The sequence below is a fragment of the Nycticebus coucang genome, chromosome 2 (assembly GCF_027406575.1).
Source record: "Nycticebus coucang isolate mNycCou1 chromosome 2, mNycCou1.pri, whole genome shotgun sequence".
NCBI lineage: Eukaryota > Metazoa > Chordata > Mammalia > Primates > Lorisidae > Nycticebus > Nycticebus coucang.
In genome coordinates, this window is record NC_069781.1 from 122,527,085 (window position 1) to 122,547,822 (window position 20,738).

Below are 20,738 nucleotides of genomic sequence, written 5' to 3' on the forward strand. Positions count from 1 at the left end.
TTCCAACCAGCTGGGACTGCAGGTGTCCATGACCCTGCCAGGCTTTGTAAACACTTATTTTTTTTTTAAACTACATAAACTGTAGAGAGTCAACCACAATAAATCTTGGGAGAATTTTTGGAAAATAAATTGACTCTTCACTGTATCCATTATTCCCTAGCACAGGGAATGAGACTTAGAGAGTGAGTGGCAGTGAGATTTGTGGAAGGGGTTGGATGTAGGGTAAGAAGGTTGAGTAACTCTGCTCTGGGCCAGTGTGCTGGGGCTAGAGTCTTGGTGGTAATATGGAGCAGTGACAAACAACTCATGGTCTTCTTCTTCCCTGAGAGTCTCTTGTCTGGAGTGGGGGGTGGGGTGGGTGTTGGTTTCTTTTTGTCTAATACTGCTATCCTAAATGGCAGTGCCTCTTGGGCAGATGTGAAGCCCTCAGGCATGTTAGGACAAATACTTCTAGCATCCTTGTTGGGGGCAGTAGTGTTCCTTGGTGCATGTTCTATGCCTGTTACCACTGAAACAGAACCACAGGTAGCAGAGCTGGGAAGGGACTGTGGGGGACTGGTATTTCCATGTCCTGGTGGGTGGGTAAGCCCGGAAAATGGAACAGAGGCTCAATGGAAGTTTCTGTATACACACAGTGGAGATGAGGGCTTGCGGGCTGAAGGTTATTAATTTCAGGCTTGTCTGATAATAAGAAAGCAAATTTGAACATATTGCTGTCAGGGCAGTGTGCCAGCCTGGATGGTTGATTGCACTCCTCACCAACTGGGGGCTTCATGATCCTGGGCCAGCAGGCCGAGGGTCTTCAGGAAGTTGGCCCACAAGAGAGGCAGGCTCTGGCAGCTCAGGGTCTGGTTTTCTTCTGAACTACATGTTACCATTGGGTAAGACTTGCCCTATTTATATAGCCAGGGTACATTAAAAAGATCAGGAAATGCTTTGATCCCACATAAATTCAAGCCTCTCCCATTGCTTATGTTTCTGATATTTGATAATTTACCAAAAGGTAAGATTTCTGCTGAGGGAATCTGATGTATTACTCTGGAGTCTGGTCTTTGTGGAGCATTTTACTGAGATCCAGGCAGAATTGCTCTGCCAGAATCAAGCTTTTGACCTTTGAAATGTTATTTCTCTAGCAGACTCCTTGGGAACAGTAAAGGTACAGAGAATTTAGGGATATTTATTGGGCCAGATGGCCTTGAAACATGTTCAAATATAATTAGAAGAAAAGCAAATGCCATACCCCTGTTGATTATTTTTTGAACACATTTACCTGGGGGATCAGAGAGGAAATGACAGGGGTGGCCAGTGCAGCCGCTCAGTGGCAGCCGTCAGAAGCCCTGTATGTCAGTGTGGGTCTTCACATGGTCTTGGTCAGTGGTGATCGCCCAGGCCCAGCTCGGTGAGGACAGATAGGTGAGGAGGCCAGATGGACTGTGTTAGGGTTTATTTATTCTGGAACAAATAACTGAAAGCCATCTCCAGTCTCTTTGGACACATCGTGAATTCCACAGTATCAGGGAGCAGGATTAATGTAAATGTCATAAGATGATCATTTGCATTTGGTTCTGGCTATATTGTAGGGAAATGGACATGCTGTCTCCTCTGTCATGAATGTTCTACGCTGTTGGAGAACATCTATTTATCTGATGTTTTGATGTTACGATCTTTTATTTAGACATATTATCCAGAATAGAAAAACAAATTGCAATCTAATTGTCAGGATATGTGTCTTTCAGAGAGGCCCAAAAGAGTGAGGAGGGAGCATTTTGGGTGAGCTCCAGGGCAGGATGATAGCTCCATGGAAGGCATGTGAGTGAACCCCAGGCAGGTGGCCCTGAAGAATGCCTCCAGGGAAAAAAGTGGCTCAATAACTAATTTTTCTAGTTCCTGTACCTGAAAAAGGCCCAGGTGGTCTGTGTGGTGCACACCAAGAAAATGATTCCTCCACTACACACAAAGGGCCAATTTATTGAGGGAAACCTCCTTTAAGTCTGTTTGCTCAGCTTATTGTCGTAGGGGTGAAAAAGTAATTTCTGTTCTCACTTATCACAGGATTCATGGAGATGCCTATAACAAAAGACAGATTAACAAGAGAAAAAGGTACAAATTAATTTAGTATAAATTTTACCTAACACAGGAAGCTGCAGAAATAAAGACCTAAGGAAACAGGGGAGATCTGTATATCTCTGTGGATAGCAGAGCAGAATACTGGTCAGAAGAGAAAGGATGTGATGTCATGGTAACAAACTGGGTGGTGGGGGGACTTAGCAAGGCCTCTGTTCAGTCTCTTCTTGGGGGCTTGGTGTGACATCCCTTCCTTCCAGGCATAGGGCAGGACACTGTCATGTGAGGGAAGGAGAAAGTCAGAGATTGACCTGCCTAGGTTTTATGGCCTCATCAGAGAAGAGGGGCAAGGGGAATTCTGTGGCCAGCTCCAGGGGAGAAGGGGTGGGAGAAAGGTCAGAGAGACCTTCTTCTGCTGTTTTCTCAATTTCCTAGGGGCCATGCTTTCTGCACCCCATCAACACCTACAGTCTAATCAGGGTCTCTGAGCCCAGTGGCAACGGCTGATACTATTTAGCTTCTCTGATGTAGTAGGAACTTAGAGATGCTTTCTCACAGCTGGTTTTAAATTCCCTGGTAGAGACCAAATCTTCCCCATTTTGCAAAAACTTGTGTACCTAAACTTCTATTTATATGCACAAATCAATGACCTCTTCCTCCCCAACCGTATCTCTAGGGGGAATCATTACTGTATGATTTATGACGAAAAGGAAAGACCTTTCTCCCACCCTTTGTAAAGGAGACAACATAGTATTAGTTGTTTTCAGAAGTGTAAGTTGCTAAAGATCATTTTGCTAATGCTGGTGTAATAATTATGGAGCACGGAAAGACATGATGCTTTTGGTCTTAAGGCTCCCGTGACAGTAGCAGGCAGCTCTGGGGTGGACCCAGGATGGTGCCCGGTGCAGGGATTGCCCTTCATGCAGCACGCTGCAGCCATTCACCATCTGCTTCTGAGATGATCCTAGTAAACGTTGAGGAGCTACGAAAATATTCCTGATGGGTCTTCCCAAATCCATTTTTGTCCCTCTTAGTGTATGACCACCCTCTATATAATAATAAAGTGATTTAGGAATAGGAAGGCAATGAAGATGCATCTTTTTACTCATTATCTTCTTTTTTTTTTGTAGAGACGGGTTCTCACTTTATGGCCCTCGGTAGAGTGCCGTGGCCTCACACGGCTCACAGCAACCTCCAACTCCTGGGCTTAAGCGATTCTTTTGCCTCAGCCTCCCGAGTAGCTGGGACTACAGGCGCCCGCCACAACGCCCGGCTATTTTTTGGTTGCAGTTTGGCCGGGGCCGGGTTTGAACGCGTCACCCTCGGTATATGGGGCCGGTGCCTTACCAACTGAGCCACAGGCGCCGCCCAAAGATGCATCTTTTTAAAAAATGATCTTCCTGTCACCCAGATTGGTGGCTCTTTCACATCTATCTTCTCCTTTTACTCCACTCAGGATTCCAGGACACAGCAGTGTTAGGGTTTGTTTAGGTATCCAAGGACGGTTTAAAGGATGCCGGGAGGGACTGCTGTGTTTCCAGGCTTCTCAGCTTCAGCTGAGCAGGGCTGAGACCTTTTTCTTTTGGAATAATCTCTTTATTATGTGCCTATCAGGGCCAAGTCCTGCCACGTGCTACATGGGAGACAGGGACGGGTGAGAGACAAAGCCTTGTCCTCAGGTGCCTACAATCTACAGTCAGCCAGAAACGGTGGCTGTTGGCCATGCTGGTTGTGGAGGCTTATGTAGAGTTCTTCAAAAGTGTTGACATTGTTTGAACTCTTTTCTTGCCAAACCTGTAGGAATAATTTGAACAGGAAAGCCAAATAGTGGAAAGAGGCATGTTGAAGAATTCTGTCACCCACAGCTGAGCCTGTCAGGTGCCAGACTGCGATAACCTGTGACATCCTGTGATGATATGGGGAAGCCCAAAGGTACTGCAGAGGCAGCCAGGTAAAGACCTGGGTTTGAGTCCTGCTCTGCTCTCTCGTGGTTTATGACCCTGGGCAAGTCTCTTGGCCTCTGTGAGCCCCTGTCACTTATAGCCACTTCTCTGGTCCTTGGGAGGATTAAATGAGATTGTGCCTGAGAAACCACCTGACATAAACGACAAGCTCATTAAAGGTTCTCTTCCTTTCCCCTTGTCTTTCTCTGCTCCTCTAGGATTTGGAGTGCAGCCCAGAACTGCACAAAACACCAGTCTGCGGCACTAAATGTGTTTGCGTTCCTGGCAACATGTTGGCCCTTTCTAATTACAAAGTTTATAATTTGCCAAAGCTGAATTAGGGGTGAGGATAGGGAGCAGGAGGGGACTAATTATAGGGCAGTGATACATTAGATTGGGGCTTGCGACTGTCAGGGCAGAGGACAACCACGGGGCTAACGACACCCAGGGGCTGAGTCATTGCCGAATAATTAGGAGGCAGAGACAGGAAATGGAGCACACTGAGGTGAGTTCAAGCAAAAATTGTTATTTCGAGGAAATACTGCAGGACTGCAGGAGAAGCTGGAGCCCCGACTTATAGTTTTCCAAATGAGAGATGCAGAAGAGCTTTCCAGAGGCCTGGAAGGCTGCAGGCTGACAGTGTGTGAGGTGAGGCTGTAACTGGCAGCAGAGACCTGGGGACCATAACCATACACAGGGGACAGGAAGTTGGGAGACTTGAGCTGCACTGTGTACGAACTGCAGGCGATCCTAGAGGATGAAGCATTTCCACGGCTGGGTAATTGTAAAGCTGGATTAGCAAAGGGCTGGTCAGGTTCGAGGAAGAAAAAAAATGCCTGACAGCTCAGATCACAGCAGAGGCAAAGCACGACGTAAAGAAGTGGCCGTCCAGGCGCAGATGCTCTCAGACCTGCCCTTGGACGTGGTGGGGAAGGGTCCCAGATCCTCCTTGGTGTCGCCTAGTCTAGTCTGCCTGTCTCCCAGCTCCTTTCCCTCAATGACCCACTGTTCTGTATCCGCAAAGTTTCTCAGGTCTTTTAGGAAGAGATCCACATTTTTATTTAATGTCCCCTATTGGAGCAATAAACCTTCTATATTTAACACTAGTTTCGTATTTTCACTGTTCTGGATATACTTCCCCAGGTTCCAAGGAACCCAGAGTGAGACAATACTTTATGTGTGAAGAGAGCACCTTCTCTTTAAAGAAAGTCTCTTGTCTTTAGATATAGTAAAATTTCTATGCAGGCTACACTGCAGGGGGCATGAGGGAGGAGCTTGTTTTATCCTCTTGCGTGTCCCCAGCACCTGGCACAGGACCTACACATGGTAGATGCTCCAGAAAGTATTGACAGAATAAACGAGTGACTTTAGCCAGGCGGGGTGGCTCACACCTGTAATCCTAGCACTCTAGGAGGCGGAGGCAGGTGGATTGCTTGAGTTCAGGAGTTCAAGACCAGACTGAGCAAGAGGGAGACCACCATCTCTACAATAAAAATACAAAAACTAGCCAGGCATGTGTCAGACACCTGTAGTCCCAGCTACTTGGAAGCCTGAGGCAGGAGGATTGCTTGAGCCCAAGAATTTAAGGTTGCTTAGTGATGCCCTGGCACTCTATGGAGAGTGACCGAGTAAGACTCTGTCTCAAAATAATAATAATAATAATAATGATGATGATAATGACTTAAATGATGAAATTGAGGACAACCACTCCCCTGGGAAGAGGCAACCAGAGTAGGAGAAAGTGGAGCTGGAGAGGTGAAGTGGTCATTCTTCACTGAAGTCCTTCAAGGCCAAATCAAGAACAGTGGTTTGAAGGTTTTTAGTTAGGCCTTGTGGTGTGGGGCCTGACATTGAAGATAATTCAGGGAAAGCTGTGCTAAGGCAATGTCAGTGGAATGGTGTAGAGGGCTCGTGCCCAGAACTTACTTCCTTGGCTTACGGTCAGAACTTAAAAGCTAGTAAGGTCAGCAGGTAAGATCTGTCAACCATAATAAGGAGGAGATTGGGGGTATGTGGCTTTTTCTTTGATGATTCTTTTGATGATGGCCACAGTAGTCTTTAGGGTTATTCTCAATTCTTTTATTGGCTTAGTGGTGTAAACTCTTTCTCTCTTTTTCTTTCATTTTGTTTTTTTTTTGCAGTTTTGGGCGGGGCCAGGCTTGAACCCACCACCCCTGGTATATGGGGCCAGCACCCTACTCCTTGAGCCATGGGCGCCTCCCTATTTCTTATTTTTAAGCTAGGCTTTCAAAGTAGAATTGTTTTCGAGTCAACTCTATTTTGGGCAAAAAATTGCATCGGGAATGCCCACCAGGTTATATCTCTTTTTTGCTTTGGAAGATTGAAGTGCCCCAGAAATGTGAACTACCTGTAAATAGTCTCTTTAGTAAGCCTGAGTCGTGTTCTATGAGCCTCCAGATTTGCGCAGCTGCAGAGGTCTCCATTTTAATAGTTATTACTTTTCTTTCCAAAGAACTATTGCTCCTCAGGAAAAACAAAAGCAAGAACAAAAAACTCCCCAGAAAACATGCCCTCTTTCATTCTTGGGCCTACTCCAACATCTGTCTGGCCTGGTTTCACTCCTCCTGCTTTGAGGTGTTGATTAGTCAACATCCTCTGTTGTCACTCAAGGCCCTTCCCAAGCTGGTCCTACCTTCCTTCCACACATGTCTGTGGCCTTCTACCAAAGTCCCTCTGTGCACCTGCCAGACTCACCATCCCATCAGATAACTGGACATGACCCAAGTTTGCTAAGATTCACTGAATAATTCTGTTTGTCTTCGAGTTTATGTTCTTAAGTGATCATACAGGGACGTGCTCAGTTGTCACTTGGAGTACACGCTTGCTCAGTTGTCACTTGGAGTACACGCTTGCTCTTGATTGCTTACAATCAAACACGGAATTGTAGAGGAATGTTCTGGTAGGGAATAGAGGAAGCCTAGATCCTGAGGGTGGGGGGCCCTGAGCTGTGTGTCAGGCAGACTGGCCCACGGGCAGCCAGTAGACTCCTATGTACATTTACTTTTTCGTCTAGTTGGTGTTGGTTTTCCCGGAGGTACCCATCCAGCAGCGAGAGATGTAATAAGTGTGTGGGGAAGGCAGCTTCGTATAAAAGAAAAAAAATGAATCTGACTCTTGAACTTACTAGCTGTGTGACCTTGGTAAGTGACTTAACCTCTCTGAGCCTTAGTTATCTCATTCAGGGAATAGAAAAGTAAAGGTATCTAACTCCTAAGTCTTGTGAAGTTGAAATGAGATGTAGATTTGAAGTGCTCTACTCAGAAAGTGTTATTTTCTCCCCTTTGAAAGTAACACTTCCTGTTAGGGTGGTGTCTGCCAAACTTTCTTAATCCATGCGTGATCTTCAAGATTTTTACTGTATCCCTGGCAAATATCATATACCACTTCCTGTACTCCTCTTACTTATTTATTTACTTTTTAAAAATCAAGTCACTTCTGTTAACTGAATGAATTTCCTTAGGAAAGATACTGTATCACTCCTGTATATATAGGATAACTATAAAAACACACACAGCGAAAGCAATACAATCTCATGCTATTAAGGGGAGCCAGATACTGTGCCCCTGGAAGGCCTTGAACCCCAGGCTTGTTTTCATGTCATTATAAAGGGCAGTTAGCAAGTTAGCAAGGAGGTGGTAGCTGGTCCCCTTACCCCAGGAGACCTTTTTCTTGATGATCAAAAGGGATTGAAAGAAGGCTGAACATTGAATCACCTTTTTTCTTTATATGACTTAATGGTGTCTTCAAACACCTTTTAAAAATCACACCAGGACCATTCAAGGTAGCATCGTCCGCTTTGGGAAACACTTGCCTTGGGAATCAGCCATTTGGGAATGAAATAAATGAGAATCTTTATTCTCCTCATTTCATGCATGAAGAAACTGAAGCTTGAAGGTTCCACAACTTGGTCTGATCCACAGAGCTTGCAAGTGGCAGAGCTGATGTCTGTAAACATATGCGATGGGCAAGAATTTGCTTTGTAATACTCATTCTAAGCAAGAAATGTTATTAATTTTTTAAAACAAATTTATTAATTATTTATTTATTTAGACAGAGTCTCACTTTTCACCCCTGGTAGAGTGCTGTGGCATCACAGTTCACAGCAACCTCAGACTCTTGGGCTCAAGAGATCCTCTTGCCTCAGCTTCCTGAGGAGCTGGGACTTCAAGGGTCTGCCACAATGCCCGGCTAGTTTTTCTATTTTTAGTGGAAATGGGATCTTGCTCTTACACAGTCTCATCTCAAACTCCTAAACTCAGGCGATGCACCCACCTTGGCCTCCCAGAGTGCTAGGATTTCAGGCGTGAGCCACTGTCTCCGACCTTAAATTTTTGCTTAATGAAATCAAATCAAAGTAGGGTTGGCAAGTTGCTCAAACTGGTCTTTGTTAAGGTTCCCTTCCCCATTCCACGGGACTGCTTATCTAAGTGGCCCCCAGAATTTGCGGGGGCAGGGACCTGACTTCCCTTATTCCATCGTGGCTATAGCCACCTGGCTCTCCTTTTTCCTTCTGCTATACCGTGCTGCCTTCGAGAGCAAGACTTCTGCCATCTGCTGGGCAGTTCTATTGTGGATGAACTACGAGAGCCACTGCCCAGTAATTCTTGATTTTGTCTGTTACCTGCACCAGGCTGGGACTCCAGTTGCTCTCCCAGGGCTGCAGGGTCAGTAGCCTTTATAGGCGTCTCATAGCTCACCCAGAGAGGCACCTGCAGGAGGCACCGGTTCCGTCTCCACTCAGGCACTCACCTGCCTTCTCCTAGGAGTCCTCCTCCTCCTCCCAGGGGTCAGTCCTGCTCCCAGCCCAAACCTCAGCCCAGCTCCTCTTCCCTTCCCTTTTCAGGTTAGCTCCTTCAGGGGCCTAACCATCTGAAGATTGGCCTTGCCCTTAAATTACAAAGAAATAATTAATAGTTTCCTGGGATAAAAAAAGCTCAGGCCAGATGTTCTTGCCTTTGAGCAAAAGAAATTACCTGGGGAGGTTGCAATGAAAGCATATTTCTCTCACTCTTCTTTCTCTTTTATCAGGTTTGGAATGGGGGCCAGGAGTCTGTGTTTAGCGCCAACCAGGTGATTCTCTCGCAGGTGGTGTGGGGACCACACTTTGTGTGGCTTTAGAACACAGAGGAGCAGAGAGGGAGAAATTGAGCTTTTCGGACAGTAACAGACACATTAATATTTTCAAAGATTATCCTGCAGATAGATTTGTACAATGTAAATACATATTCATATGATATTATAATACTGTTGGTATACTTAGATAAGTACATGATTCATATAGCATTTTCACCTAGTATTATGTGTGATCTTTTTCTTTTTTTCTTAAAAAGTCCTTCAAAAAACCCCCTAATTTTTATATCATCATACTATTGAACAGTATGAGGATGAAAGCAATTACTTAGCCTCTATTGTTTAACATACGGGTTAAAGGTTTGGTGTTAACACGTAATTCTTTGATTAGCATACATCTCCATAATTTGTCGTCCCTCTTTTTTATTTTAAAACTAAGAACCATACTGAAAAATTAAACTAAGATTAGAACCAAGTCCTTGATATTTAAGTACTAAAGTATTTGGTACTCAAGCATTTGTTTTTTTTCTCCATGTGGTTTGGTTCTTATTTAATAATTAATGGTTTCTCACGCCTTGAAAACTAGCAGTTTTAACACAGAAAATTAGGTGAATGATTCTGCTAAGAGGAAAGAATTACTTTTAAGGTAATACTAATGGACCACAACTTTTGTAAGTAGGGCAAGCACAGCGATTGTCCGGAGACTCAAAGAACGCTGTCTTCCAATTCCAGTCACATGAACACTGGTGTTTTTAGCCCACGGGTGGATGTAACCTAAAACTCAGTTTCTGTGACTCCAGAAACTTTAAACAATGTATTTTAGGAAGCATCACAGGTGGGTTCAAACATATTCTGTGGGCCAGGCACGGTGGTTCATGCCTATAATCCTAGAGCTCTGGGAAGCTGAGGTGGGGGGATTGCTTGAGCTCAGGAGTTTGAGACTAGTCTGAGCAAGAGCGAGACCCTGTCCCTAAAAGCTGGGCAGTATCATGGGCACCTCCTAGCTGCTTGGGAGGCTGAGGCAAGAGGATTGCTTGAGCCCAAGAAGTTGAGGTTGTTTTGAGCTATGACACCAAGGCACTCTACCCAGGGCAACAGAGTAAGGCTCTGTCTCAACCCCCCACCCCAAACCAAACCAAACCAAACCAAACCAAACCAAACCAAACCAAACCAAACATTCTGTGGTCAGAAAGTTGATAACAAAAAATGGTGCCCCCCAGCTACCTCAGCTAGGAACTTGTTGGTGTTAATAGAAGGCCCACAGGAAAGTCAGAGAGGAAATGCCTCTGTGGATATGTCAAATGACCTCACTTTTTAATTTAACTTTTATTTTTTAAACGAAAATAAAGGAGAGCATTAAAGCAGTTGGTCCATTTACAGCAAGGCAGGGACAATCTGGCTGATAGGCCATTTTTGATTTGCTTTTAGTGACGCACTGAACTTTAGTCTCATTCATTGAGCAAACATTTTCAAAGACCTTCTATGTTCATGACTCTGGTGCTGGAGATCCAAAGATAAGTGAAATTCGGTGCTTTTTCTGCCTTGGACTTGTTAACAATCTCCTAGCAGAGAGAGACAATAATAATAACTATGCAGTGTGATTGGAGTAATCCTAATGTTTAAGAATGAAGAGTTATCACCTCGCCAAAAAAAGGGATTAATCAGTTTGTAAATGTTGCTCTTAACTGGAAAGAAACGCTGCCCTAGATTTTAACATAATAACAATTATGTTGTCTGTTACTTGTACAGTTCAAAGCATTTTCACAGATGCAGGGGAAAACAACGTAGTCAGTTGGCTAGACAGGGACTTAGAAATCACTCAGTGCAGCCTTGAATTTAAGAGACAAGAAGCGACTCCATCCAACGTCCCATGGAGACTGGATGGCTAGATGGGACTATGTTCCGTGGTCCAGTGGGCTTTCTCTTACACACCTGCCTGCATTTTGTGCTGAGTCCTTTACCGTACTCATTGCTATCATGACCTTCTCAATTAGGATGGGAACCACAGGAAGAGGTGTTGTAGGGAAGATAAAGATTTCTTTTCTCACCCATTGCTAAGTTCTCACCATGATAATGAAAGACAGATTAACAAGAAAGAAGCATACAAATGTATTTAATATAAGTTTCATATGACTTAGATGACTTCAGAAATGAAGACCGAGAGGCATGGAAACCTGGCTATTTTTATGGACAGTCATTCACAAGTATGGCTGGAGGACTAACGGACGTGAGCTAATGGCAATAAGTCAGGGGGAGCTTACCCAGTCCTGCTTGTCCAGTTGCTGCTCTGTCCTCATGTCTTCAGAGAGGAGGGTATTTCTTTCCTTCAGGGATAGGGTCAACCCTTTTGGAATGAAGATTTTATATGACCTACTTTAGAGGAAGGTCAGGGAACTTTTTAATGACCCACCTCTGCAGGGAAGGGTAAGGGGAAGATCAGAGAACTCTTCTTATTTCTGCTGTTTTCTCACATGTCAAGATGCTATATTTTAGGACAGCGTTGTCCTAAACCCCATTCATTTCTACAAAACTAACTGTCACGTATGAAGATCTCATTAGCAGCTATCAATTAATTACTACTAATTGACTTGCCTCTTTCTCATAAAAATAGAGGAATTCCAACAAGGTTCTCAAATACCTTTTTTTTTCTTTTTGAGAAGAGTCTTACTTTGTCACCCTCACCTGGCCTTCAAATAACATTTTCTCAGACTTTACCCTTGGAATGCCCCAATTCTCTCCCCCACTTTAATTCCTGCTACTTAGTTTCAGGAGTACTTGAGGGTATTGAGTCCTTCTAAGCACAGGGTATCTGCTGTTTTCTTCTTCTGCCCTGACTCATTGGTGTGAATCTCTCATCAAAGTCAATTACAACTGAAGGCACAAGGGACCAACATGGGTGATCAGGGGGGCGGGGAAGGAGGGGTGCTGAGGATACTGCTATCTTGGGAAAGTGGACCACCTTCTGTTGTTGATTACTCCAAAGTTGCTACATTCTGGACTCTTTTTTTTTCTTTCTTTTTTTTTATTGTTAAATCATAGCTGTGTACATTAGTGCAATCACCTATACCCATTCTAAGATGCACCATAGATGTGGCCCCACCCAATACCCTCCCTCCACCAAAACCTCCCCCCTCCCTTCCCCTTCCTTGGCCCTTTCCCCATAGTCTTGTTCTTCATGTGAAAGCTATAATTTAGCTTCATAGTAGGGCTGAGTACATTGGATACTTTTTCTTCCATTCCTGAGATACTTTGCTAAGAAGAATATGTTCCAGCTCCATCCATGTAAACATGAAAGAGGTAAAGTCTCCATCTTTCTTTAAGGCTGTATAATATTCCATGGTATACATGTACCACAATTTGCTAGTCCATTTGTGGGTCGATGGGCACTTGGGCTTCTTCCATGACTTAGCAATTATGAATTGGGCTGCAATAAACATTCTGGTACAGATGTCTTTACATTCTGGACTCTTGATATGCAATCGATCTTTGACTGAAACTGGTGAGGGGCTTCAGAATTATCTCTCCCTCCAGCAGTGACACTTGGAGCCATGACCAAGCTGGGTTCCCTCACTCTCCCTCCCAGTCCCACAGGCGTATAGACTCCAGGATGCTCTGCCAAGTGAACGCTCAAGACATGACAAAATCCTAGGATGAATGGAGCTTAGACTTTACAACAAAATCAGAACTTAGCTATTTAGAAGAGCCTATATTCCATGGATGTTAACAAGGGTTCCACGGAAAAAGAGGTCCATAATGGTGGAAAACGCTGATTTCAACAAGTTAAATAGGATTTTTTTTTTTTGTGGATTGGGGACAGCAGTTTTATTGAGGCATAAAATCCACTCACTGTAAGTGTGCAATTCAATGTCTTTCAGTAAATTTGTAGAGTTGTAAAACCACTCTCATTCAGTTTTAGAACACTCACATCACACCTTACCTCTACCACAGATTCCCTCAAATTCATTTGATCAATCTCCACTTCTGCCTGTGTCCCTCGGTAACCACTGATGTACTTTCTGTCTCAGAGAATTTGCCTCTTCTGGATATTTCATATGGAGGGAATCGTTCAGCATGTGGGCTTTTGCATTTGGCTTCATTTGCTCAGCATAACGTTCGTCCAAGTTGTAGTTTGTATCAGTAATTAGTTCCTTTTTATGGGTGATCAATATTTCATTGGCTGCATATACTACATTTGGTTTATCCATTCATTAGCTCATGGCAGTCACCTTGCTCCCATATTTGGGGCTATTACAAATAATGTTGCTATTAACAGTCATGTATACAAATCTTTGTGTGGGTATATATTTTTATTTATGTTGGGTGGTTTCTTAGGATGAGATTGCTGGGTTATTTGGTAAACGTTAAGTTTAATATTTTAAGAAATTACCAAACTATTTTCCAGAAGCAGACCACTTTATACGCCCACCAACAATGTCTGAGGGTTCAAGTTCATCACATTCTAGTCCAACACTTGCTGTTTATTGAGTATAGACATTCGAATGGATGTGTGGTGGTCTTTCATGATGGTGTTAAACAGGGGTTTGTTCAGATTTCCTCATAGCCTTTCATATAGCAATGTGCCTTATGAATCACCAAAAGAAAATGGTGAGTAAAATATGCAATGTTTCCCAAATTTATTTGCTCTTAGAATTTTTTATTTTCCCTCTTAAAGAAGCGTATTAAAGGCCTAATGTTCTAAGGAACAGATTTTGGGAAGTGTTGCATCATTTCATTATAACTGAAACTGAAACATCATTTTTAACTTTGTTTCCTGTGATAGTTAACGGTTTACTACAGAATGATTTTGAATCAGGTAGCATAGAGGCAGAGGTTAACAGGATGCAAGAGTAAGGAGGATGCTTAAGAGATTAGCCGTGGGGCATTTTTGAGAGGCAATAATTTTCATGAGTGCCTACATGTCTGTTTTCTCCTGTGCTTGGTTCCTCAGCCCAACCCAGATGGGCCCCACATCTCCTGGGGAGCTAGTCTGGGCTCCAGTGGAATCTTGACTACCCTCTAACGGTCAGCTCCGTCGGATAGCAATCCTAATGACAACAATAGTAATAGCAATTAGATCACGTGTATGTGGATCTCGTCCGAGCCAGGCCCTGTGCTAAGCAGTCAACATGGATCGTCTCCTTGAATTCTCACTCTGAGCTTCCGGTGTTGGCACCCTTATCTGTAAACATTTTACAGGTGAGGAAACTGAGAGTGGTTAGTAATTTGCATGCAGAAAGTGGCAGAGTCAGGACTGGAATCCGGGACCTTCTGACACCAGTGTCTCTGTTATATATGCCACCACCACACAGAAAGGGCAGGTCAGTCTGAAAAAAGGATTTTGTTTGTCCTAATTATGCAGCAATTTCAGGGTATTGGAAAGATTTCCAGGCTAGAATTTGTATCCATAGAATCTTATGGTGGCGGTCACCCTCTGCCTGTCCCTCTGAACGGACGGAGAATGGATCACCTGTGCACCTGTGGGAGTCCCCTGTATTCGTCTTTGTTTCTGGCTACCACCTTTATCCAGGCCCCTGGTCTCACCACTGGACTGTGACCAAGAGCGTACACACACACACACACACACACACAAGAAAGATCCTGGTTTTGCTGTCCTTATATTTTCTCTGGAAAACTAGATGCACTTACCCATCAGGGGATCCGTCTAGATCTCTGCTTTGCTATCCCTGCTTTCCTCAGTTTAACAATCTTTACTGGCTTCCTTTGCTCAAAGAAAACACCAGATCTTGAGCAGGGCACTCAGACCGACTGCTGTGCACTCCCACCCTGTCTCCTGGAATTCCTCCCCTTGGATGGAGGCCGTAGGCCAACCGGCCTCTTCACTGCTGCCCAGAGAAGCAGCCACCCTGCCTCTGCGCCTTTGCTTATCTCGGGTCTCCAGCCTACAGTGCTGTCCTCTCCCTCCACTGTCTGCTTTTCCAAGCCCTTTCCTGCCCTTGGGTGTCCCCTTACCTCTAGGATACTATTTCCAGAGATCTCAGCCCACAGGGACCTTTCTCTGCTCGAAAACCCCTTGGAGAACCCACTATCTGTCACCCTGGGTCACCAAACTTCTTCAGCCTTAGCCTTGTTTTCTGCAGCATGGGTGTGATTGTAGCCCTGCCTCATAGCGTTGCTGTGCAGGTTAGAAGAGGTAAAGCACGGGACAACTTAGCACAGTACCTGGCACAAAACCTCAAGGCAAATATCCAAGAAATAAATGGTAAATGTTTTTAACAGTTACGATTGTAATTTGTGTTGCCGTATGATGCTTTGTGTTGTTTTAATCTGACTTTCTCATGAGGGGTGGACCTCTTGAGAATGGAGGTCAAGGGGCTTGAGGGAGGAGCTTGTTTACTGCACCGCCTTTAGCACCAGACATCCCAGAACATGTCTGTTGAGGATGGGTGAGCAAACCCTAACGTGGGGGTCAGAAGCCTGATGTTGACTTAGTCCCCTGGAGCCCCGCTTCCTCCCCTCCACATCATCTCTGACATTCTGAGTGTACCCCAAATCCAAGCCCTGATGTTGATTCACTGTGTTAATTGGGACACATTACTTTTTTTTTTAATATGAGGGCATATATGATTAGGTTATATTGTTTGCATTTGTTAGGTAAAGTCCAGAGTTGTAGCCGAGCCCTTCACCCAGGATGTATGCTGTGTACGCTTACATTGAGGGCACATTCTTTCTCCTATCCAAGTACTAACCAGGCCGACCCTGCTCAGCTTCCAAGATCAGTTGAGATTGGGTGCGTTCAGGGATGGCTGTAGACTGTGAACATATTCTTCAGTCCTCTTTGTCCTCAGTTTCTTTATCTGTGAAATGGGGAGAATAATCTGTGGGAATACACAAGGCATTGCTTTTAAAATGCTTGCTGGGTGCTCAGCTGATGGTTGTTCTGGTGGTGGTTTCCTCAGTGCTTTGATAGACACCAGGCTTGTTGATTGTATTCGTTTTCTGGAGCTGTCATAAAAAAGTACTGCAAATGGGGCGCCTTAAACTGCAGAAATGTATTGGTTCGCAGTCCTGGAGCTTACATGTTGGAAATCAAGGTGTCTACAGGGCTGATTCCTTCTGGGAGCTGCAAGGGAGACTGTTCCAGATCTCTCCCAGCTTCTGGTGGCCGTGGGCTTGCAGACGGCATTTCCCCCAGGCCCTCACGTTGTCTTCCCTTTGGGCGTGTCTATCTCTGGGTCCAGATTTCCCCTTTTGATAAAGATGCCAGTCCGTATTGACTTAGAACCCACCCTAAGGGTCTCATCTTAACTTGATCACCTGTGTAAAGGCCCTGTCTCCACCTAAGGTCACATTCTGAGGTAGCAGAGGTTAGGGCTTCAACATTCCTATATGTTACACATAGGGGGACACAGTTCAGCTAAGAACATTAAAAATGTTTAGTAGTTATATTTCTTTCTTTTTTTTTTTTTAATTTCTGGTTGGTGTGAGGGTACGAACAACTAGGTCACAATGTTTGCATTTGTTAGGTAGATGTGCCATATGCCCTTACATTATGCCCATTAAGTGGGAGCAACCCAACTGCCCTCTGTTCTCCCCTCTCCCCTTTACCTAGATCTGCCTCCTCTCAGCTTGAATTGAATTGAGCTTTTCTCTTATGTAGGTGTGTATTAGATCATCTACTGGCTTCATATTAGAATCCATCACCCGGGATACTTGCATTTCCATTCTTGTGATACTTTACTAAGAAGAATGTGTTTGAACTCCATCCAGATTAATACCAAAGTTGTAAAGTCTGCATCTTTTTAATGGCTGAATAGTATTCCATGGTGTACATGTACCACAGTTTATTTTGTCATAAGGACATTTGCACCAGACTGTTTATCACAGCTTAATTTATAATCACCAGGATGTGGAAACAACCTAAATGGCCACCAACCTAGGATTAGGTTAATAGTTGTATTTCTTAAATGAAATAGAAATACAGTGGTATTTCTATTTCTTGGCAGTGGTTCCCCTTCACTCCCCTCCACTTGCCACTCAAGGTTGTTCTTTTAACTGAATCGGGTGAGGGTTTTAATTTTGACAAAGTTCTGCCTCTGTCTGCAAAGCAAGTCTCTGAAACTCTGCCCTGAGAGATATTTCCCACGTGTGCTTTTGGAGCTACAAATCTATCGTTTCTGGTTCATGACATTTTTTTAGGGCACCCAGGTTGAAAATAACACACCAGATCTCAGGCAGTTGGCATTCTTTCTCTGTTTTTATGGCACTCTGCAAACTTTCATGCTGTTTACATTTGATTTATATTCCTCTGGTGTTCCCTAAATGGATGTAATAAAAACAGATTTAGAATATTAATCTGACATGGTTTAGGCCTACATTGTATAATGTAAATTTATTTACTGGAGATGATGAAAAATCTGGGAGGATAGAGTAAGAATCAGTTCTCAGTAAATATTTCTCGTTGGCTCCTACAACATGGATTTTCAGAGTAGAGATCCTGGATTTCCTTTGTTGTTTGTGGAAAATGCATATTTCCAGCCCTACCTGTGCTCTATGGATTCTCTGTCTCTTGGGGAGGGGTCCAGGGATTTGAATTTCTATTGTGCCTCAGGTGGTCCCAGTGGTTCTGACCCACCCTGCAGAATTTGGGAACCACTGGTGTCCAGCTTCCCCCCAGAAGGACATGCACAGTGCTGTTTGAGTCACAAAGCTGGAGTCTGTCCAGGGCTGAGGGTGTGGAAGGGGAGGCGACACGTGCAGGGCAGAGGGCCCAGGGATCAGCTGTGGGCAGGGAGGAGTCCAGCGGCAATGGTGTGGGCAAGTGTGTCTTGTTCTACTGAGAGGTGACATCTGCTGAGTGCAGTGAAAGGCCCCTGGATTTCAGGTGCCACAGGAAGCCTGTGAGGGTTGATGGCATATGTGCTGTTAACAAGTGGACTGAGCTGGGGAGTGCAGCATTCTGAACACCATGCCCGTCAACTGGGGAGAGTTGGGGTAGGTGGGCAGCTTCCATCCCTGAGGTGCTTCAGGGCCACTTGGGAGCAGTATGCAAACTCAGATTTCTGAGCTCAAACTAGCCCATTTGCATGCTCTGAGAATCTGTATTTTTAAAGATCCCCATGTGACCTGGGGATGGTGACAGCCCCTAGGATCACCATCTGGAAGTATGAAGGGCTGGGGAAGAACTGGCTTTGGGACCAGTGGGGTTGAGTCCTAGTGCTGTGACATTGATTGTGTTACTAACCTGCTTTGAGCCACAGTTTCCTTATCTTTAAGATGAAGGTGGAAATACCTTGTTCTTTCTTTTTGTATTGTGAGAAGGAGGGATAAGGGATGTGGTATACTTAGCACATTTTAAGACAAACAGTAGGCACTATTAGATGGTGGTTTCAAATCATGTGAGATTTGAGATTATAGGAATGTTAATTAGGGCACCACTCAACAGTTGATGGGAGTCAACTGAGGGGCCTGGTGATTGGAATTGGGATATAAGACCTGGCCTTGGCTCTAGTCTAGACAATACTGTCTCCTGGTTTCCAGAATTAAAACTAGGGGAAGAAAAGCAACAAAAATGTCGAGGCTTAAAAAAATAATTTTTATCATGCAGGCCAGACACTATTCTCTAAGAACTTTATGCACACCCTCATGAGTTGGGTCCTACTGTTCTCCTCATTTGACTCATGAGGAAATTCAGGTTCAGAAAGACTGTCCCCTGCCACATGACCACGACACAGTAGAATCCACTTTCAGACCCAAGCTTTCCAGCTCTGGGTCTGCAGCCCCTTGTTCCTGCCTGTTTAAGCCACATACAAGTCAGAGTGGCCTTTGAACCACAATGCTGAGACTCACAAGTAAGGTGGGCCTCAGGAAATACAGTTCTGGGTGTTTCTTTGCCATAGGTTTCTTCATGTCAAATTATACATCCACTTCATGATAAAGTTAGAAAAGCTGGATTTTCTATAACAAAAACAGAGTTGTCATAACCCCCTACTGTTGCCAAAGGCTTGATAAATTCAACAGATGATTTGAACTGAAAATCCACTTTATATTGCATTCTCGTGTAAGATTTGACCCTTTTCGTGGGTTAATTAGGTCTTCAAAGGGCCCCCTGACCACTGTCCCTTCTCTCTTCTCCAGCGGCCTAGCTGATTCAATCTTCATTTGGCTGATATAAATTTCATTGTCTAGACAAGATTTCCTCTACCTTACATGTGAAGCATTGGCATTACCAAACGTATCTGTTTTATTCTTAGAGTCTTTTGTCAGAATTCCAGCCTTTGTAACATTTCTTCTTTTCCCTTCTTTCTACTCTAGGGCATGACCTTCAGTGGTGGTACAAATCGGGGCTGCAGGCAAGCTGCCAAGTCCTGCTTATTCCTTGTTAAGAAAAACAGCTGGATCCATTTCTAATCAACACTTCCCAGCACGACACCCCTGGGTCTCTGAAGGAGACCAGACCAGAATTTGAATCTTTTCTAAGACTTCCAGTAGACATCGCATGCAAAAGGGTACTTAGGTTGCCTTTGCACAAATCTGGTTGACTTGACAGACGAGGGAGGAGAAAACAGGTGTGACTTTCACCTAAGAAGTCACATGAACATACTCTGTGGTTAAACCACATAATGGATCATGGTTACCGAAATAGCCCAAACCTCTACCGTGGAGCAAGGGATATAGCTGGAGAGGCAGCCAGGCAGTCCCGGACCCCAGGAATGGATGACTACAAGTACCAGGACAATTATGAGGGCTATGCCCCCAGTGATGGCTATTATCGTGGCAATGAGTCCTACCCAGAAGAAGATGCACAAAGTGATGTCACAGAAGGCCACGATGAGGAAGACGAAATCTATGAGGGCGAATACCAGGGCATCCCTCACCCTGATGAGGTCAGGGCCAAGCAGACCAAGATGGCGCCCTCCCGGGCAGATGGCCTTCGAGGCCAGGCAGACCTGATGGCTGAAAGGATGGAGGACGAGGAGCAGTTGGCCCACCAGTATGAGACCATCATGGAGGAGTGTGGTCATGGCCGCTTTCAGTGGACCCTCTTTTTTGTCTTGGGTTTGGCCCTGATGGCTGATGGGGTGGAGGTGTTCGTGGTGAGTTTTGCCCTGCCCAGTGCAGAGAAGGACATGTGTCTGTCTAGTGCCAAGAAAGGAATGCTTGGTAAGTGGGGATTTCCAACAATCCTTCTCTTTGTGGTATTACAAATATGAAAGGGAAGGAGAGGTAAAATGTTGTGGTACCTGTCACTGTTAGGTACTATAACAATATCACAGTATACCAATTTTGCTGTTAAGGTATTTTTATCTAAGAGAAATCAATTGATTGGCTTAAGTTTATACAGCTGGTGAGCATCAGAGCTTGGATTCTCATCCACCAGGTCTGTCTCTTAATTTTCAAAATTTTCTTGCTTCGGGTGGTACCCGTTGCTCAGTGGGTAGGGTGCTGACCACGTGCATTGGGGTTGGTGGGTTTGAACCCAGCTCTGGCTTGCTAAAAAAACAAAAAAGTAGTTGGGCATTATGGCAGGTGCCTGTAGTCCCAGCTACTCGGGAGGCTGAGGCAAAAGAATCGCTTAAACCCAAGAGCTGGAGGTTGCTGTGAGCTGTGACACCACAGCACTCTACCAGGGGCAACAAAGTGAGTGTCTCAATAAAAAAAAAAAAAAAAAAAAATTTTTTT

At 44.5% G+C, this 20,738-nt stretch overlaps 1 protein-coding gene across 5 annotated transcripts in view; it reads left to right on the top strand.

Moving 5' to 3' along the window:
- The window catches only part of SV2B (synaptic vesicle glycoprotein 2B), a 179,381-nt gene that overhangs the window by 74,538 nt on the left and 84,105 nt on the right, over positions 1-20,738 (top strand). For all 5 annotated transcript variants that reach the window (XM_053581748.1, XM_053581745.1, XM_053581747.1 and 2 more), the window contains exon 2: positions 19,371-20,219. In XM_053581748.1, coding sequence (XP_053437723.1) covers positions 19,679-20,219 — 541 coding nt within the window. In that variant the 5' untranslated portion in view covers positions 19,371-19,678. The remainder of the gene's footprint in view (positions 1-19,370; positions 20,220-20,738) is intronic.